The sequence below is a fragment of the Chelonoidis abingdonii genome, chromosome 14 (genome assembly GCF_003597395.2).
Source record: "Chelonoidis abingdonii isolate Lonesome George chromosome 14, CheloAbing_2.0, whole genome shotgun sequence".
Classification (NCBI taxonomy): Eukaryota; Metazoa; Chordata; order Testudines; family Testudinidae; genus Chelonoidis; species Chelonoidis abingdonii.
This window is the reverse complement of record NC_133782.1, coordinates 2,314,296-2,341,974: the sequence shown is the minus strand read 5'-3', so window position 1 is coordinate 2,341,974 and position 27,679 is coordinate 2,314,296. Positions and strand designations below refer to the sequence as shown.

Sequence of the window (27,679 nt, the reverse complement as noted above, 5' to 3'; positions counted from 1 at the left end):
GGTAGCTTTAGTTTTAATCAAGTGGCCAGGGTGTTTAAATGTAAGCCTCCAAAATCCTGTATTCTCGTCCCTTCATTGGTACAAGATAAACAGAACCAGCTCCATAAAGACACACACACAAGAGAACTGCCTTTTTATCCATTAGCTCAGATATACTCCATATACATGAAGGCAGAAATTAAAAGTACATCCAGATCCGTATCAAGAATTGGAGCTTTGTGATCTACCCTGGGCTTCAGTCTCTGAGAGAAAGTGCAAGTTCAAGGCAGACAGTTCAAACATTTTTAATAAACAACTTCATTATAAAAAACCCTTTCATTTTGGACTTAATTCTGTAAGACAATGGAAAAGCTAATTTAACAGAGATGAGCTGTACATTTCCTAATGGCACTTGATGTTTTTACAATTCAAAACCTTGTTTTATATAAAGCCCAAAAATACTTCAATAAAAAGAGGTTATTCACTGTGTGTATAAAAGTGCAAGAAAGTTTCTTTAAAAAAAAATCCAGCTTTAAGGAGGGGAAGCTGCTGGCCTTGACAGCTGTGGCTGTAGGAAAGGAAGTTGGGAATTGGTGCTCTGAAAGTGCAGCATGGAAAAGGTTGAGTTGCATCCCTGGTAACAGAAAAAAGATGCTGACTCCCTTCCAGTCCAGCTACAGTAGCAGAGAAATTCCAAGTTGCTGCTTTTGGAAAGGGGTGCCCCCAGCCTTTGGACCAAATACTGCCCTCGAAGGTTCCACTCCTGTATACTGGAGCCTGAAGGCAGAATTTGTTCCACTAGTGACAAAGTTCACCCTGACTTGAAGAGGATCCTCAGTCTGACTTTGCCATAGCTGCGAAGGCCACTGTAGCTTTTCCTCCAGCAGCAGGTTCAGAGCTTGACTACTTCGAAGGGTGAATCTGGGTGGTTTCCAGAACTTCCCTGCACTGTCCCTTTTGTTACCACCCAGTTTTTGAACCTACACTAAGGCAATTCTGTCTCTTTTTTTAGTTAAATATCCTTGTTAAAGTAAAATATTGGTACAAATGTTACAAAAACTTTCTAAAACAGCTCCTAGGTATTAGGGAAAAACTACAAAAAAAAAATCAAGAACTTAATGAGGCACTAAAGGGGTGGGGAGAACTCGTAAGCTCAAAACATGAGGCTTTCAGCACAAGCAATCAAATCGGCTAGGCAGACTTCAGCGTTCAGAAAGAGTTGAAATTCAGGTTCTTTCTCCAAACTTGCCAAAGGCTACATCTCTGAACAGAATGTGCTGGTGAATTCCACAAGCGGAAACCTTAATGGTTCATTACCTTGAAAAGGAACAACAAAATGCAGAAAGAAATTGGGTTTGCTGGCGCAGATGCCAAATGTGAACTGGTCTTTTCAGTTGGATATCTAATTTAACTAGGACCCATTCTCTGAGTGACACGTGGTGGTATTCCTGTACTGCAGAAATTGTTTCACACAGAGCTTTCCCTTTATCATCTCAGCATATCTTATGCAATAGACCTGTTCTGATTTTTATAGCATTTTCAGAGATGCAATGCCTGTGCTAATCACTAAGAATACAGCAATGGAGTGGAAGAATTGTTAAAATATGCTTGTGTCTTAAAAAATAAGGAAGTTCAGATGCTTTCACTTTGAGGGTTGTGCAAGTGCCCTGTTTAATAAATGAAAATAAAATCCCAAATACGCTGTTTTCTTCTGTCAGGCTTTAAGTTTCCTGGTCAGTTTCACTGGTTTCTCTTGCTACATGTTGCGAGAACATAATTTGAAATGATTTTCCCTGTTTTCCAAGTTTTGTGTTCACTTTGTAAATGAGGCTGGTGGGAAGCAAGATTGCATGGCTGAGGGGAGGGACATGTACAGCATACGACAGAACTGAGCACCTGGTTTCATGTATGAGGAGATATTGCTCAGCTTTTTTTTCTTGTAAGACTGTACATATAGTTTCCAGTACCCTATTAGAAACACAGGAAGCAAAATGTGGATTTTTTTTTAGCTTTCCAATTGAAAGTAAAGTGGTAAGTTCTTGTGTGTTCTCCATTTTGAAGGTCTAATATTCTTGGTGATCAACTCAAAGGGGCTTGCTGAACCTGCCTTTATAGAAAGGAGAGGAAGTGTCTAATAAGCAGTCTATGAAACTGCCTTGGTAGGTATGAGATCTCGCCTGTGCTGAGGCCGAAGGAATGCGAATCATGCCAAAACAGTGCAACTCAGAGTACAGCTGGATTCTAAACAAAGGTTCTGGTTTGTAATCTGCTGGCATCCTCAAAGAATAAAGAGGAAATGGAAGTCAATCTCTCTAGATTTAAGGTAGACAAACACATTCGTTATTGGGCAGTATAGTGAGAACCTGGGACAGACCTATTAACGTTGGAAAAACAGGTCCAGGACTGGAAACAAGGGTGTCCTGTGAAAGGAAAGAACTCGTAGGTATTATTACTGACATATCTCTGAACTACTGCTTTTTCATCTATTGATTTCAAAGCACTTTACAAAGATGGGAAGTATCATCTTATTCCCATTTTACAGATAAGGGGACTGAGAAAGAGAGAAGTGATTTGCTTGTGGTCACCCAGCAGGCCAGTGGTAGATCTGCAAACAACTCAGGTCTCCAGAGTCCTGATCCAGTGCTCTATCCACTAGGCAACAGCACTCCTCAGCAGAGTATAAAAATCAAATGAGCTGTATTCAGGATCCCAGGTATCAGCCGTCTCAGTGCGAAGATTAAAATATACATGAGAGGGGATTAAAATGATACAAGTGGCTGTAGGAGCAGAGATGAAGAAATATTGACCAGCTAGGATGGAAAGACCTTTTTAATGATACACTTCTGTGCAAACCATTTCACTATAAGCAGGTTCCACTCTGTTTTTGTGGGAGAAGTGCATTTATAGTGTTTTAGGGGGATTAAACAATTTGTACAGTGATCTGTTCCCAGCACTGAACATTCTGGATACTAGGTATCTGGTGCTGGATTTGTGTACGCAAGCCCAATAAGTCTAACTACTCTTGTAATTTAAAGAGACTTTGGCTGTTGCTGTCTGTGGTGACAATTGTGGACTATGGGCGTAATTACTGAGATCATTACGGACAAGAAAACCACCTACGCTCTCGATCAACTGAAAATTATCATCAAAATGTGGTTAAGGGGGAACCTGAAGAGCAATTAACCACAAAGAGGCAGCCCATGAAAGAATCAGTGGGTCTGGAAGAGAGTAAAAGGGATGACCAGAGTGTAGGAAGACTGGGAACGCATCTTAAATGATTTTTTTCCACCAGTCCTCATCACTGAAAACAATGGGAAATGCCTTTTGCAGGATTATTTTTTTCCAGGCAGTGAAGGTGAAGCACCAACGTCAGAAAGGAGTGATTGGTAAACTCCAGCCTGAATTACAATAAGTCTCCTAGAGAGCTGCTGTTCACCTGTCAGTGCTGAAGGAATTAAAAGAACAAAGAGCCAAGCTTCCAAACAAAAGTAATCAAATCTATCATCCACTTAACCTGGAAAAGAGGATGAACAGTGAGGCGATTTTCCAACATTACTCAGGTTAAAGACCAGGCGCTATTATGAAGCACTCAGGAAGGACCTAGCAAAACCAGGTAAGTGGCTAACATGGTGGCAGATGAAATTGAGCACAGACAAATGCAAAGTAATGGACATTGTTTCTTCCTATTTGTGCTATCTGCACACAGAAGGGTTCTTGAACCAGCTGTAACTCCTCAGGGGAAAGATCTAGGTGAGTGACATTCTCCCAGTTCTAGAAATCTGAGCCTGGGAAGGACCAGGAAGCCCACCTCCTTGGCAGTGCAGGGTTATTCCTTACTGTATATTTACTAAAAGTGAGCCAGTCTAGTCTGAAACATCTTAACTTCCATTGGGAGACTGACGGCCTTCTTGCTATTCAACTTAAACTTTCCCTTTTATTTATTTAACCTTATTATCCCCCTTATATTATCCTCAGTAATTCCTCTCTCTCCTGGGTCTTTAAATTTGAGGGTCATTATACAGTGTCTATTTCTATTAATTTCTTTTTAAAGTGAGCCCCTCTAGCCACTTAGCCATTTTAATTGATTTCCTCTGAAACTCAATTTGTCTATGACCTTCTGGTACAGTGGTGCTTATAAACATACAGAATTCTAGGACACAGCATGATCAGGCATGGTGCAGGGCTAGAATCAAGAAGTTGATTCATGGGTTCTACCACTGAGTAAGCCAAATGTAGATTGTTAAAAGGCACTTCTGAACTTTTGATGTTGACTTTAACCTCTGTCTCATTATCCCTATTTTTTATATATGGAGCAAATGATATTCAGTTGTAAGTGGTAGGAGACATAGGGTACGTCTATACTACCCGCTGGATCGGCGGGTAGTGTTCGATATATTGGGGACTGATTTATCGCGTCTCGTCTGGACGTGATAAATCGATCTGCTAATTGATGCCCATACTCCACCTTGGCAGGAGGAGTAAGCGGAGTCGACAGGGGAGCCGTGCCAGTCGACTCACCGCCGTGAGGACAGCCAGGTAAGTCGAACTAAGATACTTGGACTTCAGCTATGCGAATAGCGTAGCTGAAGTTGCATATCTTAGTTTGAACCACCCCCCTGCCCCCGCTAGTGCAGCCCAGGCCTTAGGGATGTAAACCACTATGTACATGTCAATATAATTATTACAGATGAGGTCTTACCAGTTATAGAAATTGATTCCTCTTATGAATTGCTTTGCTTTATCCAGTCTAAAATCCCACGGGGCTTTTTTGTTGTCAATACATCTAACTTGCTGTCCTCTATCACCCCTTTAGTCTTTTTCACAATATTGCTTTCCAAATCTCCTCTCCAATTCTTTATTTCCCCCAAGATGTTTTAACTTGCATTTGTCCTGCATGAATCTCTTTAGTTATTTCCCATCTCTCTAGATCTCTTTTGCTTCATTTCTATGTCCACAATGGTATTTACAACACTTAACATTTTAATCTTACCTGCACACTTAGTGTCTGATCCTATATCCATTGAACTCAACAGGACCTGTTATGGGTCAGGATGAATCTTTGCATCAAGTTCCCAAAGTAAACAGTTGGTTTGAGTTCCAGGCTTGCTTTCCGTTAATATATTCCCTAATGTTGGTTAACCATTTTATATGTGAAGATCCTTTTAAACTTGCTTGCTAGAATAGCCATGGAAAGCAAACCAAGAGGTGCAAAACCTATTGAAGTGAATTCCATTGATTTTTTGAGAGTATTTGTAGAAAATGGAGGCATTTGCCTGGCTGTAGACTTGGCTACCGCTGAAGATATTTCAGTGAAAACCTCTTCTCAAAGCACAATGAAGGCAAAAAAAAACCAAAAGAGAATCAGATGTTACAAATATAGAGATGAGGAAAAATTGACACTGCATAAATCTAAATAACACTTCCAGTTTTGATCACCTCTCTGAAATTTTTTCCATATTTGCTTCTGTTTAAAATATATATATATAAAAGACAGGAATCAGACTTAAAGTGAAATTGTGAAACTAATTTGGAAAGAGAAAAATAGACATGACTGAGGTATTTAAAAATAAAGAATGGTTATGAGAAGACCAGCTGAGATCCCCCTATTTACCTTTTCAAATTAAAAGAAGGCACTTGCTGAAATTTGAAAGGCAACATTTGAAAATGGATAAAAGGAAGTACTACTTTTAATTCAGGGAACTCATTTTCACAGGATATTGCTGAGGTAAAAACTTACACTGATATGAACAAAAGTAGTATTTGCAGTTTCACTGGCTAAACTTAAATGACAAGGTCCAGCTCTTTCACCAGTTGGGGTTAGAAAGACATTACTAAAAAATTATAGGAAATCCTTGAGTAAAGTGGAGGAAGAGCCAGGTATATGAGCAAATGAAACAGAACTAATTGCACGCTGTGGCTTTGAGACAAATGGCTGAAGGTAGAAGCAAACAATGTCAGCTGAAGTGAAGAGGGAGCTGGACACAGTCTTGGGAAAGAAGAGAATGCAGGGGGACAGTAACTGACTTCATTTACGGAGTTAAGATAACAGGATAGAGGTAGATCTCTATTTTTGGAATTTGTAAAGAGAGATGTTGGTAAACTCCCTGGGTTATCTTAGCCTGTTATGCTCCTATGTGCTGAGGTATGAAAAGCTGCATGTCTGTGTTTGTAGATGTGCATTAAAACATACCTGGATTTAACATACCCAAGAGTATGGGCTACCGAGCATGATGTGAACAGGAGACTGTGCAGAGCTGATCAGACCTAGGAGTCCACCGACCCTTAAAAGTTTAACCTTTTTGCTATCAGTAAGTGGAGATTCCACAAAGGAGAACTCAAGGGCTGCAGATGATGAGGGGCAAGGGAAGTGGAACACAGGGTTCAGGGGGTATGGCAGGAGAAAGGAGGTATAAAAAAGGCCCCCAACTCCAGGCTAGAGGAGAGGAAGGGGGACTGTAATCCCAGAGACCTCAGTTATTGTTAGGACAATTAGTGTTGGGGAACAGTTCAAATACAGTGATTAAGTGTAAACAAAACTAGGGCCAGTTTTTTCTCCTGACTCCTGCATCCTATCACTCCACTGTGGAGGGTCAAAATATGTCTCTTGACGCTGCTCTGTGGATCAGCCAGGAGGGCACTGACCCTGGCAAACTGATGAAAAAAAGATGTCAGCTCATACCCTGTCCTTCATATCCATGCCTAACCTATGGAGCAGAAGCCCAGAGATCACTCCCAAACCTGGGTCTCCTGTATGACAGCACTTGATGCTACTAGCTCTAAACCTTGCTTTTTCACATGCTTTGGTTTCCAATACCGAGGCAGGATCTGTGTGGTTGTGGTGTTTTTAAAAGGGCTCACTTCAAACACCACAAAGGTGATCCAGATGTCCAAGTTGCTCCATCCCCCTCTGACACATATGGGAAGTCAAAGGGAATGTGCAAAGAACTACCATTTAAAACGGCAGTGGCTGAAGTAGTCCAAGTCAGTTTACTTTCCCCATGGGGGAAAAATGTGACAAGTGAAGAGGAGAAATCAGTGCAACCTGACTTCATTGTGTAAACAGTATTCTAGCTATACCAGATACAAAACCAATGTACACTGGTGCCTCCTATTTTTGTAATGATGGAAAGAGACTCATGTTGTGGTTTTAAAAAAAAAAATTCACTAGAATGAGTCTAATCTGATGGCTCTGCAAAAAGAAATGAGGCAATGAGAAATGAGGTGGTCTGCATCCATCATGTTGATGATATCATTATTGCTTAACACTGATGCAAAATGGCATAAGTTGTATAGGTGATGGGATGGGGGTAATGGGGAAGGACAGCTCTTCCCCTGTCTGCTTCATATGGGATAGGTCTCTAGATTTCCCCCTCCTGATTCACCTGCAGGTACTGATTGTACTGTGGTAACATAAAAATGGAAGTTGGACTCTTCAAAAGGTTAGTCCAAGTCTGCCCAAGCTGAAACAGCCCCAGCTCCTCAGATTCAATCCCTTCCCAAAGAGGAACAAGGCTCCAAAACCTCAGGGAAGGTCAGTGCTAAGTGTGGCTCCCGATTCACAGATTAAAAAATAGGAAAAAAAAAATACAGCTGAAACCTTTTCACTATAGAGGACTGGGACATGCACAGGGATATCTGCTGTTCCAATCTACAAGTGCTCCCTCCAGACACCAGAATCGTCCTGTCTGAAACAGCTTTCAAAAGCTTTCACATCCCAGCAGAAAAATACAAGAGTTGTGCATTTTTAAGGCTCTCTGAGCAAGTATTAGTAGAAGATCCGCTCACCAGTGCCACAGTCATCTTATTGGAATGCCTGGTGGAAACGTGGCAGGGTGGTTGTGCTCAAGCTGGAGGTGAAGACAGGGGGTAATGAATGAAGAGGACCAAAGTTCAAGGAGCCTCCAGCTCCAGGAGATTCTTGAGGTTGAGGTTGCAAAGTGGTAAGCAATGGCTGGGTTTCCCCCTGTGAGTAGCCCATGACCAGCCCCCCTGTTGACACAGGTGGGTTACATGGAGGAAGATTCAGGGGGAGGAAGCCCAGAAGATGAGAAAAGTCCATGTTAGCAGCACAGAGAGCCTCTGAAAGGTTACCAGGGCTCTTGGAAAGCAGAGTCTCGTCCAGAGTTACTGGCTGAGGTGAGGAGGACTGAGGCTCACCAGATGAGAGAGACAAACTGCCAGGAAGCTCTGACAGAAAGCTCTCCACCTCTGCTTTGGGTAGTTTCTCAGGTAAATATGAGGTAGATCCGAGCTGGTACTTCGGAGGAGGTTGTGGTGGGGAGGAGACAGGAGAAGAAGATTCCAGAGGATAACTCATTCCCATTGGAAGAGAGTTGGGAACCAAAGAATGGGGCATCCCTGAGCTTGGCATAGCTTGGAGGTGTGTACTGTACATGCCCATAGGCAGCATGCCTGGAAAGGTCTTACCACTCATCATGTCTCTGGATGCCATGCATAAAACTGGACTCAACTCTTCTTTCACTGCCACAGTTGAGCTACAGCTTAGGAGACCTAACATGTCAACTGGCTCTGTCTTGATCTTCAGCAATTCTTGGGAGTGGCTCTTCTTCATGTGCCTGGTCAGGTGGTCCTTCCGCCCAAACCTCTGAGCACAATACTGGCACAGGAAGTCCTTCCGCCCTGTGTGCACCACGAGGTGTCTCCGCACATCTTTACGTGTGTAGAAGCGTCTGTCACAGTGATCACATGGATGCTTCTTTTCCTTTGTTCCACCAGATGCCCTCCTGGAATGAGCCTTGAGGTGTTCCAAGAGGACCTGAGTGCTCTCAAAGGTCTGCAGGCACACTTTGCAGCTCAGATCACCACTGGCAGCTGCATGCATAGCCAAGTGTCGCCTGAAGCCTAGTTTGGTGTTGTAGTTCTTGCCACATTCAGGGCAGTGGAGGGCTTCCTTGTTGGGGTCATGAGTCTGCAGGTGATTGCGGAGATGATCCTTCCGGTGGAACATTTTCTCACAGTACATACACTGGTGAGGCTTCTGGGCAGAGTGTGTGGCCATGTGCCTTGTGTGAGGGAAAACGGAGAAGGAAAGTTAGGGTAGTGTTCAACCCACAGCACAGTAAGTGCTGCTTTTGCAAGCTCTCCCCCTACTCCCTCAAAACTTTTTCTGTTTAAAATCTTGTGTGAAATTTTAGTGCTTTTTAAAGTGGTTGTATTGACAGCCCTAGAAGCACAAGTCCTCCATCCACAAAACCAGTAAAAGATTATGGGCAGTAGCATTTCAAATTTCCCTCACAATGCCCTTTCTAAGTTGTTTCAGTCCTGACAGAAGGCATCACATCTACACAAGTATACTTTAATCTTCCATTCAGTTCTTGCCTTCTCTACTTCGCCTGCCAACCAGGGTAACTAGTTAGTGCCAACTTTGGTAGTTTTTTGTGTCGGACACTTGTCTACTGGGGACTGGAGTGAGATCACCAGTGCACTTCAGCAGCAGCCATCAAAGGGTGGTAACTTTTTGTCACTATCCATTTGGGTTGAATTCTTACATGAAACTTACAGATGGAATTTTCTTTACCCTCTCAAAAACCTTGATCAATCCAGCCTATCTTCATAGTGAATTTATTTCGCAAATTTAATGATCCCATCCCATTCTTCAGCACCAAAGGCTGGCTACTAAGTGTGACAGAAATGATCTTTGTGATTAAAGCATAGGACAAGGATTCTTGGCCTTCTACCATTTGCTTTGTAAGATTAACCTGTGTGCCTCAATATCCTCATCAATAACACAAAAAATACTTATCCTGGCCCTTAAATTTTAAAGTAGTGTGAGGTCTTCAGATAGAAGGGGCTAAAGAAATTCGATAACACCTGGAACTTAACTACTTGCAAAGTAACAAGGATTTTCTCTCCTCCACCCTCCCACTAGATATGACAAAACCCCAGTGTAGTAGGATTCTCCTTGTCCTATGAGGGGAGAGAACTGTTAATTAGACACACTCAGCATAGTCACCTACCTATAGAGCTTGTACTTGGATGCAAAGGCCTTTCCACAGTGCAGCTGAGGGCAGTTGTAAGGTCTCTGCTCCGTATGAGCGAACATGTGAGTTCTCAGCTTGTCCACATTGGTAAAGGAGGTCCCAGAAATTTCACACTGGCACTTGCCTTGACTTTCGGCCTCTCGACCCCTTTGCCTGGGGACTAATTTCCAGCCTGTCTCCTCCTCCTCCTCCTGCTTTGCATCTTGAATCCAGGTAGGAACACTGGTATAAAATGCGGTCATGGCAGGCCTAGTAGAACAGGGCCATGTTAAGCAGAACTCATATCTGTGGGAGACTTGCTGTTACGCTGTCCAGGTAGAGGTGGAACCTTTGCAATTATATGACTTTGAACAGCAAGAAATCTTCATCTGAAACAACAGAACAGGTGGGATAAAGGTACTGCATCGTTCTAGCTGTTCACCTGAATGGCTACAAATATACCTTAGTAACAGCCTGCATGAAGCCACGCATATTATGCTGGCCCACTGACATATGAAATTCTCCTGTTTCCCTGGATTACATTTTGTTCTGAATAAACACAATACAACATGGTCTGGTACAAGGGATTGGTTTGAGAATGCTTCCACTCAAGTAAAATCTGGATGTGAGATTAACCCTGCTACCCAATCATCTCCTCTGTGAGGAGAAATGTTCCTAACGGGCTGGAGCACTCTTAGCACAGAAGGCTGCCAAGGAAAGAGAGAAAGTTCTTCTCCAGTCTCAGGTCACCTTCTCGCCTATCCCCTTCCTCCCTTAATCTCAGGGGTCCTAAAAGCACTTGTACTAATTTTTTATGAATAAAATGAGGTGAGGGTTAGAACTTTCCCACACAATAACATTATCTGATCACATAACTTAAACTACTGTATTAAGTCATTGCTGCCTGAGGTATTCATTTCCTTTGAACATATTGGCTGGTCATGCCTCTACTCCTGCAAACTTGTCACCTTTTTCTCATCCACTTCTTCAAACTAACATCCTCTCCTCACCCTAGTCCCTTTCTTCATATATTTCGCTCTTGTGCTTTGCTGGGCTTTCCTTCTTGCATCTGTCACAGAAATTCCAAAAGTCTCTCATTTTTTTGGTATTCTACAGCTGCCTAGAGTTGGGTGAGCTGACAAAAGTAGCTCCTGTGTACCAAATCTGAGTTCCTCTAAATGGGTCAATAAGACAAGCACATATGACCCTCTGAGGGAGGCTAATGTAGGCTGCCTCTGTTTCAGAGTTTAACTAGTCTTAGAATTTTCTTTCCACCATATGTGGAATTGTTCCTGGCTATCTGGATCAACAAGCCTGCTGTAATGACAGACAGCCCCCCTTTTACTGTCTGACATGATCTTATACAGCAGTTGCTTTTCAGCAAAACTACACATTTGTCGGTATCCTTGGATTTTCTGGTTCCTCTTGGAGGGTTTCTGTTAGTAGATTAAAACTCATATTGATTTCTCTCTACAGCTCTAATAGGAGGCTCCTGAGATTTGAATCTAATCTCTCCCCTGTTTTGCCTTCATGCTGTTTCTTGTACATCTCCACAACCTCATATGGTAGGAAAGGGTTAACCTGAATGACTGTTTTTACCAAAGTCACAATGGAATATATCTTCCTCCCTTAAATTTAGCAGCATGAGAAACTCTTCTTAAAATAGCATCAAACTCTCTAACCCCTTCTCATTGATTGCATATGAGGGAAGAACTTTGTACCCACACATCAACAGCCATGCCACATGTGGGTCAGATCTGCAGCCAGGAAGGGAAAGAACTAGTCCTTCTGTTAAGACAAAGCCCCAATGAAGATTATAAATAGATGAGAAGAACTGGCCCTGGATACAGGATCAAACCATGACGCTACAAATGGTTCCCTCAGACAGTGGAAAATAGTGAGGATGGGAGGACTCCAGAATTAGTATCTATAAGCATTGTGTTTTGAAGTCATACTAAGAAAGATAATTTGTTTTTATATAGCTTGAAAACTTTACCAGACACCTATTAGAGAATAAAAAAGAAACTAAGGTAACCCAGCTCTAAAATCCAGTAGCAATGTGCTGTTCCCCTCTCCTCTTTCCCCAGTGTGTTCAGGAATCTCAAATTTCATGTCAGCTACTGGCTGGCAGGTGTCCCATTATTTTATCCTCATGAAGATACTTATACACTATTATTGTCATCTTTCAACCTTCTTTTTGACAAGCTAAACAGACTGAGCTCTTTAAATCCCTCACAAAAGCATTTTCTCCAGCTCTTGAATAATTTTTGTGCTCTTTTCTGCACCCTCTCTAATTCTTCAACCTCCGTTTTTAAATGTGCACACCGGAACTGTCTGCAGTGTTCTAGTATGTGTCCCACTAATGCTGTTTACAGAGGTAAAATTGCCTCTCCTTACTCCTATTCATTATATCTTGTTTATACATCAAAGGAATGCATTAGCCCTTTTTGCCACAGTATCACAGCAGGGCTTATGGTGTTTGCTTGTCCACTATCATCCTGGAATCCTCCTCAGGACACGGTGCCCCTCCCCCCCTGCACTCTTTGTTGATAAATCTTTACTTTACTCTGGCTGTATTAAAAACCATAGTTTATTGAAATGGGGCCACTTTACCAACCAATCCGATTATTGTGTCACAGCCCCATCTTCCTCCTGATTTAACACTCCACCAACTTTTGTGTCGTCAGAAAATGTTATCAGCAGTAATTTAGTAGGTCACTTTCACATCATAGATGAAAATGTTGACTAGCATTGGACCTAGTACTGACTGCTACAGAACTCCATTAAAAACACCTCCAGCTGATGATTCCTAATTGACAAATAGCATGAATCTGTCTGTTCATAATCCATTTAACATGTGCTTTACTGATCTTGTATAGTGCTTTTTCCAAATTGAAATGTCACGCAGTAGTAAGTCAAATGCCTTACAAAACTCTGACCATATTACATCTTTATTAATAAATATTACCTCACCGTGCCTATCTAGTACCTTATACCAACCAAACTCCCTGCTCCCTAAGAATGTAATCAAATCTGACAAGACCAGTTTCCCATCAAACCATGTTGAACGTTGACTGGCATTTAATTATATTCCTATTCTTTATCATTTACACATCGCCTACCCCATGCTAGCGTCCCGGACTGAAGTCAGGCTAACCAGCCTATCAATCATCATTTTCTCCTTTTGAATGGCGGGCACAACGTTTGGGAGACAATCACTATAGACGCCAGGGCAGAACTGGGGGTGGGGGCGGGGGCAGAATAGGAGTCCGTGGTTTGAGCTCCTACAAGCAGCCAGCGCTAGAGATGAAACACGGGACCAGGAGCGAGCTGGAAGTGAGGGCTGCCCCCGGTGCGGGGCATGTGCCCGTAGGCTGGATGTGGCACTGGGCTACTCGCTGAGCGCTGGGGCTGCTCGGGCTCCCCGCAGCCGGGAGCCGACGCCCACGCCGTGAGATCGGGACCAGGGCAGCCTCCCCGCCCGGGCTCGCCGCACGCTGGCGGGTCTCGCACGCCGCCCAGGGGCAGGGAAGGGGTCGGGGCCGGGGCTCCACAACCTTCTGCCAAGCCACGGCCCGGGCAGGGGGCATGAAGCGGCACCGGCTCCGCGCGCGCGGGTCCCTCAGGCGCGCCCCTCAGCCGGCTGCCGCGGGGAGAGGCCTGCTCGCGGGGGGCGTGGCCTGGCAGGCTCCTCCCCCTGCCCCGGGGCTCCCCACGTCCCCGCACTCACCCCGTTCCCCCAGGCCCCGCCAGGCTCGGCTCCGACTCAGGCCCCGGCGGCCCCATTGTGCGGGGCATTGTGGGAGTGACGCCACGCTCGCTCGCGCTCCTTCTGTCTCTATGGTGCCCTTTCCCTCCTAGAGCGTCCCTGCCGTGCCGGAGCCCGGTGCATGCCGGGATAGGCCTCCCGCCCCGCTGGCTGCCCAGCGATGATGGGGGCTCTCGCGCTCGGGCTCCGGCTCCTGCTCCTGCTGGTACCGGCCGGCGATTCGGCGGCGCCCGCCTGGGACCCAGCCGGTTACTTGCTCTATTGCCCCTGCATGGGTGAGACCCTCCCTGCGGGCTCGCTGCAGGGCCCTGCCCCCGCCGGGACCCCCAGTGTCCCCCTTTCCAGGGCCCCTGCTCCCAGCGGGCCCCTCCCCAGAGCCGCACCCCCGTGGCGCCCCGCTTCCCGGAGCCACCCCAGCAGCCCCTTTCCGGGCCCCTAGCCCCCTAGAGCCCTCTTGTGTCCCAGTCCCAGCCCCCGAGATTTCCCCCTGTCCGGGTTCCAGCCCCTTCGGAGCTCCCTCCCACCGGGCCAGTCTTTTCTCTTGCAATCAGACTTTCAGCCACCAGGGACTCAGCTCCCCACACCCACTCTTCCTTCCTCCCTTCTCCCAACCCAACCGGGTGGATCACCCTTCACCCCTGCACCTTTCCCCCCGGGCCTTCTCTTATCCCACCCTCCACCTGCCGTGGGTCCCAGATCCCTGTAATTCCTGAAAACCTCCACATTTTTTGATGACCCAGAGATGGGGGAGGACATGGAGTTGTAGCGAGTCTGTGTGGCAACATGGGTATTCCTGATTTGGCCAATAAATCCAGCTCTTGACACTTTTTTTAGGGAGATTTGGGAACCAGGCGGATCATTTCCTGGGCTCCTTGGCGTTTGCCAAGACTCTGAATCGTACCCTGGCTGTGCCTCCCTGGATCGAGTACCGACACCACAGGCCTCCCTATACTAATGTAAGTCCTGTTCAACCCCTCGATACTTTGATGTTGGGTTCTCTACAAATTATACCATGTCCCGCTCGCTGCTGGTGTGGCGCCACATACAGTTGTAATGCTACATACATGTCCCTGATAAATACATTCAGCACAACTTAATAAAACAATTGGGGCCAAACATGCTCAGTGCTGTACAGGCATAAAGGAAAAAAATAGTCTCTGCTCCAGACAATTTACACTCTAATATTCTAGGGAGACAGGCTTCTACATGGCCATTTGCACATTTACATAATGGCTCTGGTTGTTGGGTTTGAAATGTGAAAACCAGTTGGGTTTTTGCCTCTTCAGCATTGTTATTGTTATTTATTAAGCACTGACTGTGTGCTCCATGATGTACAAGAGACAACATAAAGACAGTCTCTGCTGAAGAGAGCTTGCATTCTAGAAGAGAGAGGATGTGCTGATGCACAATATATAAAGGGACTCCTGAGTTTGACGTGCGTCTGATGAAGTGGGTATTCGCCCACAAAAGCTTATGCTCCAATACATCTGTTAGTCTATAAGGTGCCACAGGACTCTTTGTTGCTTTTTACAGATTCAGACTGACATAGCCTTCCCCTCTGATTCCTCAGTTTGGTGATTTTAGATTAGCTCCCAGTGAACAGATGTTGCATGACTCCACTGGCACTAAATGACCCCATTATTGGCAGATTCAGCAGAGGGGCCAAGATTTGAATGGACTGTGGGGACTGAATTTCCATCGTGCTGGTAGAAATGGTCCCTACGGCTAAGGGACGTTGCCAAGGCAGCGTGGGGATTCTTGGCCTGTTGTTCGCATGCACCAAACCTGTTCTGTGATACCCAGAGGATTTTAGTCTTTGGGGCTATTAAGTTAGCTCCTTTCACCACCACTATGCTCTCTTGCACTGAAGATACTGAATGTGAATAAAAACATGGCATCTCTTTTCATGGGTTGTTTTTTTTTTTTTTTTAAAGTCCCACATGTGTCCCAGTTAACATAGTCAGTGTTGTCATGGGAAAACATTATTACTGAGGGGTTTGTATCAGCTGCTGAACTCTGCATCCTTATAACAGGGGCCCAGTGCTACTTTTTATAAAAGTATCACCCTGTTGTAAATGGGGTATAAAAGTCAAAATGATAATTAGTGATCACAGGGGTGCTTCTCACAAGCCAACCTAGATGTTGATGCTGCATTTGATGATTCCATTAGGAGGTGATAAGGGTACACACTGGTTATTTTCTCTTTAAAGTAGCTTTGCCTTTATATAGTCCATTTAATCTGAACATGTCAAAGCACATTATAAACATTGAGCCACATAAATTACATAACTTTACACAGCTTTCCCATCTGTAAACTAGGGAAAGCAGGCCCTGGTTCTCATGGGAGATTTCAATTATCCCGATATCTGCTGGGAGAGAAATACAGCAGTGCACAGGCAATCCAGGAAGTTTTTGGAGATCGCTGAGGACAACTTCCTGGTACAAATGCTGGGGGAATGGAGCGGAGAGGAACCAACGGAGGAGGCCTTGCGCCTTTCTCGACCTCCTGCCCTCACAAAAACAGAGAAGAGTTTGATTCGAGGGAAGTAAGGTGACAAAGTGCAACGGCCAGCAACCTGCGGCCAGCAGTGATCATGACATCGGTATAGAGTTCAGAACCTTGCGTCAAGGACAGGAAGGGAGAGAAGCAGAAACGCAAACCCTGGATCTTTCAGAAAGCGGATTTAGCTTCCCTTAGAGAAATGTATGGGCAGGATTCCCTGGGAATGACTGAACTGGAAGGGGATGGGGTGTCCATGCGACGAGGCTGCGCAGTTTTTTAAAGAAACCATGCATAAGAGCCCAGGAATAATACCATACCCCATAGTGCAGAAAGAACAGCAAGCGTGTGAAGTGCCCAGCCATGGCTTAACAGGGAACTTCAGTCGGTGAGCTGTAAGCAAAAAGAAGGAGAGCCTTACAAAAATGGAAGCTTGGACAGATGAAGTGGGGAGTGCATATAAGAATTACTTGCTCGGGGCCTGCAGGGATAGAATCAGAAAGGCCCAAAGGGCAATTTGAGGTTGAAACTATCATGAGGCGATGTGAAGGATAATAGGAAGGGTTATTTACAAAGTATCTAAGCAACAACAGAAGAGAGACCTAGGGATGGTGTAGGTCCCTTACTCATATGAGGCAGGTATCCTAGTTGGTGGAAGATTATGGAAAAGGCTTGAAGTACTCAATTCCTTTCTTCACTTTCAGTGCTTTTACGTGGCAGGATTCAACCCTACGGACTGTACTGACAGCTGGGGAACGCCAGAGAGGAGAGGAGGAGAGCAGCCACACTGTGATAGAGGGTCAGGGTTAGCGGACTACTTAAAGACGTTAGTACGTCCACAAGTCCTATGGACGGAACGACTGCCATCCGAGCGGTGCCTTAGAGGCGAGTTAGCTTGATGTGATTGCAGAGCCGTTGACCATTATCTTTGAAAATTCATGGTGCGAACAGGAGAGGGTCCAGAGGACTGGAAGACAGCATATATAGTATCCTTTAAGAAAGCGGAAAAGGAAAATCCACGGGAACTACAAACCCAATCAGTTACTTCACCTCCGAATGTCCCTGAGAAAAATCATGGAGCAGGTGGCTGCAAGGAATCCACTCCTGAAACATCTTAGAGGAAAACAATGTGATCAGAAGCCAGTCAGCATGGACTTCACCAAAGGGTAATCGATGCTCTGGACCAACCTGGAGTTGCTTTTCTTACGATGAGATGACTGGACTTGTGGATGGGGAGGCAGCAAAGCTGTTGATGTTGCATCGTACCTTGACTTTTAGTAGGCTATTTGACTCACGCGTTTCCCACGAGTATTACTCTATTCAGCCAAACTTTAAGGAAGTATGGGTTGCGACGGAATGGACTGCTGAAAGTGGATTAGAAAACTGGTTGAATTCAACGGGCTCAGCGGGTAGGTTATCAATGGCACACTCTCTAGTTTGGCATACCAGTAACAATGTGGTGTTGCCCCAGGGTCTGTCTTAGGGCCCGTTTTATTCAATGTCTTCATTAATGATTCTTGATGATTTGGGATAGCTTGCACATTAAGTTAATTTGCAAGGGATGACACCAAGTTGGGGGAGGGTGGTGCGACACGCTTGGAGGGCAGCGGATATGAGATTCAGCGAGAACTTTAGACAAATTGGAGAAGTGGGCCAGCAATTAACACCTCAGTGGAAGGTTCAACAAGCGGACAAGTTGCAAAGTCCTGCACTGAGTAGCGACAGAAAAACCCCATGCACTGCCTTACAGGCTGGGCGACTGTATCTGGCTAAGTAAGCAGCTGCTGAAAAAAAAAGGATTCTTGCGGTTACAAGGTAAGATGCGAAAGGTGAACATGAGCCTACAGGTGTGCTCTTATGTAGCAAAAAGGCTAATAGGCACACTGGGCGCTGTATTAGTAGGAGTTGTTGCCAGCCAGATCGAGGGATTTGAATGTAATTCCCCCTCTATTCGGACACTTCGGTCAGGCCGCGATCTGGATATATTGCTGTCTAGTTTTGGGCGCCACACTACAAAAAAGGACGGTGGCAACAATTTGGAGAGAGTTCCAGCGCGAGGAGGGCAACAAAAATGATTAGAGGACTGGGAGCACATGAGCTTAGATGAAGAGAGACTGAAGGAACTGCGGCTTATATTTAGCCTGCAGAAGATGAGAGACTTAAGGGGGGATTTTGATAGCAACTTCAACTGACTTGAAGGCGATGCCTCCGAAGGAGGAGGGGAGCTGAGGCCTGTTGCTCAGTGGTGACGCGAGGAACAGAACAAGGACAGCCAATGCGTGTGAAGTGCGAGTTTGCGGAAGTCTGAGGGCTGGATATTAGAAAAACTTTACTGACTAGGAGTAATGGTTGAAAGTATTTGGAATGGAATGGGTCACCTAGGGAGGTGGTAGAATCTCCATCTTTAGAGCTATTTAAAGTCCGGCTAGACCGCACCCTGGCTGGGATTATTTAGGGAAAATGGTCCTGCCTTTAGCAGGGGGTTGGACTAGATGACCTCATGAGGTCCCTTCCAGCCTTTTGATTCTATAATACTTATGTACTATACAAGGTTTAATCAGGTATTCTTTGTAAGGGGCATTGGGGAAAGATATAATTGCCTATTCTTTGTTATGTCTCAAGGTCTCAGCATACCAGTGGTGGAGCTGAGAACCCAGGAGTCCTGACTTAAAGTCCCCTCTTCTAATCTCTAGATTAAAACTTTTAAAAAACATAAGAAAACCCCAAAAGTGCCTTAAAAAACAAAAAGAACCAAAAAAATGTCACTGTGGCTAATCAACAAAGTAAAAGAAGGAGTGAGAGACAAAAAGGCATCCTTTAAAAAGTGGAAGTTAAATCCTAGTGAGGAAAATAGAAGGGCAAATGAAGTGTAAAAATATAATTAGAAAGGCCAAAAAAGAATTTGAAGAACAGCTAGCCAAAAAGTAATAGCAACTTTTTTTTTAAAGTATATCAGAAGCAGAAAGCCTGCTAAACAACCAGTGGGGCCACTGGACAGTCAAAATGCTCAAGGAGCCCTCAAGAATAAGGCCATTGCGGAGAAACTAAATGAATTATTTGCATCGGTCTTCATAGCTGAGGATATGAGGGAAATTCCCAAACCTGAGACTTTTTTTTAGGTGACAAATCTGAGGAACTGTCGCAGACTGAAGTGTCATAAGAGGAGGTTTAGGAACAAATTGATAAACTGAACAGTAATAAATCACCAGGACCCCAGATGGTATTCACCCAAGAGTTCAGAAGGAACTCAAATGTGAAATTGCAGATCTGCTAACTGTAGTTTGTAACCTATCATTTAAATCCGTTTCTGTACCAAATGTCTGGAGGATAGTTAATGTGATGCCAATTTTTAAAAAGGGCTTCAGAGGTTGATCCTGGCAATTACAGGCCAGTAAACCTGACTTCAGTACTGAGCAAACTGGTTGAAACTATAGTAAAGAACAAAATTGTCAGACACATAGATGAACATAATTTGTTGGGAAAGAGTCAACATGGTTTTTATAAAGGGAAATCATGCCTCACCAATCTACTAAAATCTAGTAGAATCCGCTACTTTTTTGAGATAGGTCAACAAGCATGTGGACAAGGGGGATCCAGTGGACATAGTGTACTTAGATTTTCGAAAGCCTTTGACCTGGTCCATCTCCAAAGGCTCTTAAGCAAAGTAAGCTGTCATGGCTTAAAAGGGAAGTTCCTCTCATGGATTGGTAACGGGTTAAAAGATAGGAAACAAAGGGTAGGAATAAATAGTCAGTTTTCAGAATGGAGAGAGGTAAATAGTGGTGTCCCCTAGGGGTTTGTACTGGGAACCAGTTCTATTCAACATATTCATAAATGATCTGGAAAAAGAGGTAAACAGTGAGCTGGCAAAATTTGCAGATGATACAAAACTGCTCAAGATAGTTGAGTCCAAGCAGACTGTGAAGAGCTACAAAAGGATCTCATAAAACTAGGTGACTGGGCAACAAAATGGCAGATGAAACTCAATGTTGATAAATGCAAAGTAATACACATTGGAAAACATAATCCCCAACTAAAATGATGGGGTCTAAATTAGCTGTTACCACTCAAGAAAGAGATCTTGGAGTCATTGTGGGTAGTTCTCTGAAAACATCCACTCAGTGTGCAGTGGCAGTCAAAAAAGTGAACAGAATGTTGGGAATCATTAAGAAAGGGATAGATAATAAGACAGAAAATATCATATTGCCTGTATGTAAATCCATGGTAGGCCCACATCTTGAATACTGTGTGCAGATGTGATTGCCCCATCTCAAAAAAGATATATTGGAATTGGACAAGGTTCAGAAAAGGGCAACAAAAATGATTACGGGTATGGAGTGGCTTCCATATGAGAAGAGATTAATAAGACTTGGACTTGTCAGCTTGGAGAAGAGACGACTAACGGGGGATATGATAGAGGTCTATAAAATCATGACTGGTATGGAGAAAGTAAATAAGGAAATGTTAATTACTCCTCGTAACACAAGAACTAGGGGTCACCAAATGAAATTAATAGGCAGCAGGTTTAAAACAAACAAAAGGAAATATGTCTTCACACAACACACAGTCAACCTGGGAAACTTGTTGCCAGAGGATGTTGTGAAGGCCAGTACTATAACAGGGTTCAAAAAAGAACTGGATAAGTTCATGAAGGAGAGGCCCATCAATGGCTAGTAGCCAAGATGGACAGGGATGGTGTCCCTAGCCTCTGTTTGCCAGAAGCTGGGAAGGGGCAACAGGGGATAGATCACTTGATGATTACCTGTTCTGTTCATTCCCTTTGGGACACCTGGCACTGGCCACTGTTGGAAGACAGGATACTGGTCTAGATGGACCTTTGGTCTGACCCAATATGGCCGTTCTTATGTAGATAGCCTTGTTTCCTCCCATCAAATTCTATAGAGTTGTGGATTCTAAAGCATTTGTTTACTTGGATCATAATATGTTCTGACCTGTTCATCCTGCCATCACTGAATGAAGAAGAGGGTACAAACCACAGTGTTTTCTATTCATTTTGAGTAGATTTAGCTGGAAGTGACTTCCAATTGCACTATGAGTAGGCCTCATTCTTTCATTCACAGCTGCATGTTTCCTACAAGGAATACTTTAAGCTGGAACCTCTCTTAGAATATCACCGGGTTATCAGCTTGGAGGACTTCATGAAGAGATTAGCACCCGTTCACTGGCCCCCTGGCAAGCGTGTGGCTTACTGCTTTGAAGCAGCAGCTCAGAGAAGCAGTGACAAAAGGACTTGTCCCATGAAGGTAAGTGTCTCCCTCTTGTTTTGCTAGCTTAGGTCAGAGGAATGATTGAGTCCGAGACTGGTATTTATTCACTATTCTGGGACCTTCCTAAGGCTTGGTGTCCTAGATCACTATATGAGGCACTTCTTCCCCTGCCTATCCTTTTAAGCATTGCATTCCAGATTATACACTCTGCAGAGCATTTCAGGCAATCCATGCATGTGCTGCTCTTCCACTAAACCTATCTGTGAGATACTTACATTCAGGTCTGGTAGTTACAGTAAAGGGTTGGGAGTCAATAGAGATGTATGTTTAAGTGTGTATTTATCATATTGAAAGTAACTGTAATTTTAGGTAAAAACAAGACCTTAACACAAAAAAAGCAGATATTCCACTGGCCTTTTACCCAGCTATCACATCTATACAGCAGTTATCCCCAATTGATTTTAAAAGTCCGTCTCCTTCAGGACAAATGGTCACTGGGCACCAGACCCATTACTTGATATATTTTAGGACAGCTTTTGGAATAGTCTTTTATATTAATACAAGGATCTCCTTAGTTTATCTGCTCTTTCCCAGTAAGTTAGATGGTAGGCATACCAGACTGCAGTCAACCCCCTGGTAAGCATGTCTTTCTGTAGCAGAATTCTGGCTGCAGACCTCTCCAGGTCCTCCACTTTTTACATTCCAGCTCTAAGGCCAGGGATCCTGTTAACTGCATACGGCCAGGGCTCCATGTGCTGTGGTGAATGAGCATCTATCTTTGTTTTGCAGGATGGAAATCCCTTTGGTCCATTTTGGGATCAATTCAACGTGGACTTCAATAGGTCTGAGCTCTTTGGGGGCATTTCCTTCAGTGTCTCTTACAAGGACCACTGGATCCAAAGGTAGCAAGAACCTGGGGAAGCTGTGCACAGTGGTGGAGTAGCGATGCCAATAACTGAACTTGTGGAGGCACTTGGAGTGGCTCTCAGGGAAATGCTCACTCTAGTCACACCACTGAGCCCCAGTGTCATTTGGAATGGCTTGAAGTGATAGTTTCACGTTTCAGTTAGGAGTGTGTAATCTTGAAACAAAAACCTTGAAGCTGTTTCCATGGTCAATTGACCCAACACTGTGTTCTATTGACAGTATTAGGTGTGAAGTATGTAAGGCTGAGCGACTTGCCAGCCAATAAGTGATAACATTTAATTACCATGTTTATTGGCTGAGTCTTTAATTGTACTCTTCAGAAGTAAATCAGAAATAATTCAGGTCTCAGCTAATGAACAAAGATCAGATACAACTTTTAGATAATGTTTTCACCTCTTAGCTCAGAGAGCCGAGAGAATCCAATATCTACCTGTTATCAGAGCCACAACTGGCCTAATATTTATTACAGCAGTAGGCCTGGGCATCAGAACTACTTTAACTTGGAGTGAGAGACACTTAACTAAAGAGAACTTATAATTCAGGGATCGTGGCACGCAGCCCATCAAGTTTGGCTGGACCTGCAGATGTAGAGGTAAACAATCGCAGCTCCCACTGGCAGTGGTTCACCACTCTAGGCCAGTGGGGGCTGCGGGAAGTGGCATGGGCCAAGGGATGTGCTTGCTACCCTTCCCGCAGCCCCCACTGACCTGGGATGGCGAACCGCAGCAGTGGGAGCTGCGATCAGCCAAACCTGCGGATGCGGCAGGTAAACAAAATGTCCTGGCCCGCCAGGGGCTTTCTCTGACGGGCCGCGTGCCAAAGGTTGCCGATCCCTGTTATAACTGATCCACCGCCATGAATGTCAAGGCTGCCTTGTCATTGTTCTGTCCCTCAAATTTCATTAATTCACTTCTGCTTTGCTGTTGAGTCTGAGGTAAAAAGCAGTGTCTTGAGACTAAGTTGTGTATAATTCACATGCTGAAATGGTGAAGATTAATTTTTTCTGACAGCAGGAGTGATAGACACTGTTATATTTCAGGTTGCATAATGGTTTCCATTCTAATCCACTGTTTTCAGTACTTTTTATACCAAGCTTTTATACTTTTTATACTTTATACTCATAATGGGCACAGCTAAGGATGGCTACACCGTGCATGTAGGGCTAACAGCTATGCACTGAAACTTGTAGTGCAGGAGTGGAGACTAGGGTTCAGTGCCTACATCTCTCTTATGGTTGTTTTAAGGTGCACACAAGCTAGACTCCTCCTTGTACCCCTGAAGGCCCACAAGATGGGAAGAGTAGGAATTTCTCTATCCCTTAGGATGTAGAAGCTATAGCTGGCCAGAGCCTGCAAGGGCAATCGATGGGGGTGAGGTATGGAGACACCCAAGGACAAGTGAGAGAACTGCAAGGATGGTGAGGGTGAAGAAGGCATTTTGTTTGTTCTTGAGAATGTCAGTGATCATGTAATTAACGACTGGATCCTAATGCATGTACCCAAAGGGGTGGAGTTAAAATCATTCAAGCAGCTCTAATTTTGGCAATTATTGATTATGAGTGGCTGTCCATGTAATCTCTTCATAGTTTTTAGTCTGAAATTACACCTACTGCTTGAACTTCTTCTTTGCTTGTTGTTTCACTGGACTTCTATAATGCAGGATCGCTCAAATCTTTCCATTCCATGGAGTAACTGTCTTTTCTGATTTACCCTGGCACTCTAACAAGGCCAAAAGATTTCCTGCACATCTGTTTTTTTTCCGTCTCTTTCCCAGAGATGATGAAAACACATGGAGCTCCTGTCTTGTTTCTCCTTCCAGGTTTCCACCATCAGAGCACCCTGTTCTTGCCCTACCTGGGGCTCCAGCCCAGTTTCCAGTCTTAGAGGAGCATCGGCCTCTGCACAAGTATGTTGTGTGGTCTGATGAGATGGTGCAGAAGGGAGAGGCCTATATTCATTCTCTCCTGGTTAAACCCTATGTAGGAATTCATCTGCGGATCGGCTCTGACTGGGTATGACTCTTATGCTCTCATGTAGATTTTAGTGGGTCTGATGCATGCAGTCAGTGTCATCACCACACAACCCTATAGAAAGTATACCAAAAGAGAAATGGAGTAGCATTGATATGGTCAGTCGTTCTGAGATGAGTCTAAACCTAGTTTGCACTCAGTAACTGGCTGTGTTTAGATACTAGAAATGCTGACTGAGTTGGAGTCCGTTCTTTCTTCTTAGCTGTTACTGTTCACATATGGTAGTCTCTCTTTTTGTCCTCTAACAGAAGAATGCATGTAATATGCTGAAGGATGGAACAGCTGGATCACACTTCATGGCGTCACCACAGTGCGTAGGCTATGACCGAAACAATGCTGTGCCTCTCACAATGGACATGTGCCTCCCAGACCTAAAGGAAATCAAGCGTGCACTCAAGCTCTGGGTGAAGAAGGTGGAAGCTAAGTCTGTCTACATTGCCACTGATTCTGAGCCCTACACTACAGAAATACAGCAGCTTTTCGAAGGAAAAGTAAGCCTTTCAGACTCTCAGACTGACAGGACTGCTCTAATAATGTCCTTCCCCAGCTAGTGCAATATTTGCTGCTGCTGCATGCGCTGGACATTTGATTGTCTCGTATGTGTTCAGTGAAATTAAGACTGACTGATTAACTAACAGATGACAGGAAATACTCTATGTGCCTTGGTGCTGCAGTAAAATTGAGGTAGATAGTTCAGTGAGTGTCAAAGGATTGGATGTTTATTGGTTTGATCCTTTGAGTTTCTGAGTGTCATAAGAATTGGACACTCAGAACCTTGCAGGATTGGGTCCTAGATAAATAATCCTAACATTTTAAGAATCCCACACTCTCCCCTTTCCCATCAGTTGGGGTGGGGTACATCAGTTTTCACCCAGGCATTGTCCCTGGGCAGTGGAGCCCCAGCCCACATGTTAGTGTAGTGGGAGAAACTGATGAGCTATTAGAAAAAAGAAGTTTGAGAGAAACAGAAAATATGGTAGCACAGATATTTTCCACCCTGGCTAGTAGGTTTACTATTTGGGCTAATAAGTGTAAGGTAAAATTTCCAAGTCTTTCTAGTTTAGATCAGTTTGAATTTCAGGGACTGCTAACCTTCATATTAGGAAATGTAATTACTGATGCATGGAATGAGAAGTGAGCTTTACCCACAGCAATAGGACTAATGTACTAAGGGTCCTTTGAAGAATTCAGTTTCCTCCAGAACTAAAAGATCCAGTCCTGTGTGCTGGCAAGGACTTGAGCTGAATTGAGATGCCTATGTAATAGCAGTACTTGCTGGAGCCTTTGAAAGGGCAAGTTTAAACTGATCCCAGTTTGTACCCATTTGCTGTGTTATGGCCAGGACTCATGCTCTGGGATTATCTATTCTGTACAGTGATGGCTGGATTAATTTGTTCTTCCCCTTTCACTTTGCAGATCAAAGTGGTGAATTTGCAGCCCGAAGTGGCCCAGATAGACTTGTATATCCTTGGCCAGTCTGACCATTTTATTGGGAACTGTGTCTCTTCATTTACTGCCTTTGTGAAACGAGAACGTGATGTGCATGGGAGGCCCTCCTCATTTTTTGGCATGGACCACCCCCCAAGGCTGCGGGATGAATTCTGATAAGGAGAGGAAGAGGCAGATTTGAATTGTTCTTATAGCTCTGAACACTAATGCACTGTTAGCAGACACATCCTGATAAAAATGTCATCCTAGGACATTCAATTCCACTATGACAAGCCTGTCCCCATACCTTCATTCTGGCCTCACAGTAATCTTTGGATTCATTTCTGATCACCTTCTCAGTAATTCCATGATGTCAGCATAAAATCAGAAATGGAAAATCAATTTTAAACTATGGGGTGACCTCTTGTAGGAAACTTTCCATTCTCATTATTTGGGATTTAGCAGCCACCAGAATCAGACAGCGGCTCAGATTCCCCTCTCTTCATTTCCCATATCTCACTGTTTCTCCTGCAAGTGCTGGGAAGCATTTGCCTAAAGCTTAGAACTGAGCATCAGAAGATCTGAGTTTTATTTTGAGGACTACTGGTGTCCGATATGGGCAAGTCACCTTCGTGCCTCAGTTTCCCATCTGTAAAATGGATTTAATACTTCTACCTCACAGGAGTGTTGGGACTAAATTTAATAATGTCTGTAAATTACTGAGATCACCAAAGGGTGTTGCAGAAGTATGGCGTTGTTAGATCATAATGACACAGTTGTCTCTTTAGTACCTGTACTGACCATGGCACACAGAACACTGATGGGGGCAGTCTTCTTTAGCTTGTTGTGGGCTGGTGTTTTGTGATTTCATAGCTGTTGTCTCTTGCTTTGAGAGGGAGATTGACATTCGGTCACAGGGCTCGGTGGAGATCAGTAAATATTAGAAGCTAATATTTTTAAATGGAACTGAAATTTTAAAATAACCTCAGTAAAGCATTAGGAGGCAGTATGGTGGGTTTTATCCAATGTAGGTTTGTGCTAAGGGTTTTTCTGCATTTTCTCACAAAGAGCCCTCTCCACTGACAGCAAAATCTGGTCCACAGTGATGGTTCCCATTAAACTGATTAGGGACATTGTTCCTTTGCAGTGAGATGCTAACAGAAACCTGGATTAAGACTTTTGACCAGTATAGTTTAATTTTGCATGAGTGACTGTGATGATCCACATCATTATCCCTGCGTGGAACAATCTTGTTATTCCTGTGGCTATTGGTAAATTACTGAGTTTTGGAAGTCTCTCTCTTTTTGATAGGGATTAGTTGTACAGCTAGGGCATCTTCTCCTGATGTGCTCTTTGCATCTGGGGAATTTGCTCATATCTGAGCATTTTTCTTCGGTTTAACTCTGTCTCCTCTTATTTATGTTCCTGTGCCTTATAGCAAATGTCAGAGGAGTTGAGGCCCGTGTTAAATTGAAAGCTAACTAAGGTGTTGTGTCACTATACACTAGCCTCATGCTTTTCAGTGCTAATTTCAAAAACATGTCAGATTTGGTTATTTCAGTGGTGCTAACTGTGAGCAGATTTTAGGCTAGCTGGAAATTTATGTAACTGTGGAAGCTTATAAACCTAAGCAGTTTAGATCCATCAGTATTTTCCTCCAATTTATGGTGGTATTGAAAGATGCAATCAAAGGCTGCATTGATTAGAAATGGCTAATGACTGAGACCGATTACTGAGATTTGCAAAATATCATGGTTTAGAGGATGTATTTTGACTTAAGGAGCATTGGCAAGAAAATATTTTTTGTATTTTTTTCATAATAAAACACAATGAAATTTA

General features: G+C 44.0%; 2 protein-coding genes across 3 annotated transcripts; one reads left to right on the top strand and one right to left on the bottom strand.

Annotated features, from left to right (window-relative positions):
• Positions 1 to 268: 268 nt before the first annotated feature.
• Positions 269 to 13,799, bottom strand: PLAGL2 (PLAG1 like zinc finger 2). The gene is made up of 3 exons (XM_032766422.2): positions 13,690 to 13,799; positions 9,957 to 10,348; positions 269 to 9,002 (listed from the first exon to the last, which is right to left on the bottom strand). The coding sequence occupies exons 2-3, from the start codon at positions 10,220 to 10,222 to the stop codon at positions 7,781 to 7,783; spliced, it is 1,488 nt and encodes a 495-aa protein (XP_032622313.1). The 5' UTR covers positions 10,223 to 10,348; positions 13,690 to 13,799; the 3' UTR covers positions 269 to 7,780.
• POFUT1 (protein O-fucosyltransferase 1) lies at positions 13,783 to 27,679 on the top strand. Of its 2 annotated transcripts, none has more exons than XM_075072157.1 (7): positions 13,783 to 13,933; positions 14,563 to 14,684; positions 21,310 to 21,492; positions 22,246 to 22,358; positions 24,202 to 24,394; positions 24,661 to 24,903; positions 25,829 to 26,114. In XM_075072157.1, exons 3-7 carry the CDS (start codon positions 21,388 to 21,390, stop codon positions 26,015 to 26,017), a joined length of 843 nt encoding a protein of 280 aa, XP_074928258.1. In that variant the 5' UTR covers positions 13,783 to 13,933; positions 14,563 to 14,684; positions 21,310 to 21,387; the 3' UTR covers positions 26,018 to 26,114. The 2 variants fall into 2 exon arrangements, with proteins under 2 accessions (XP_074928258.1, XP_032622315.1); XM_032766424.2 differs by having other exon boundaries at positions 13,838 to 14,003; positions 25,829 to 27,679.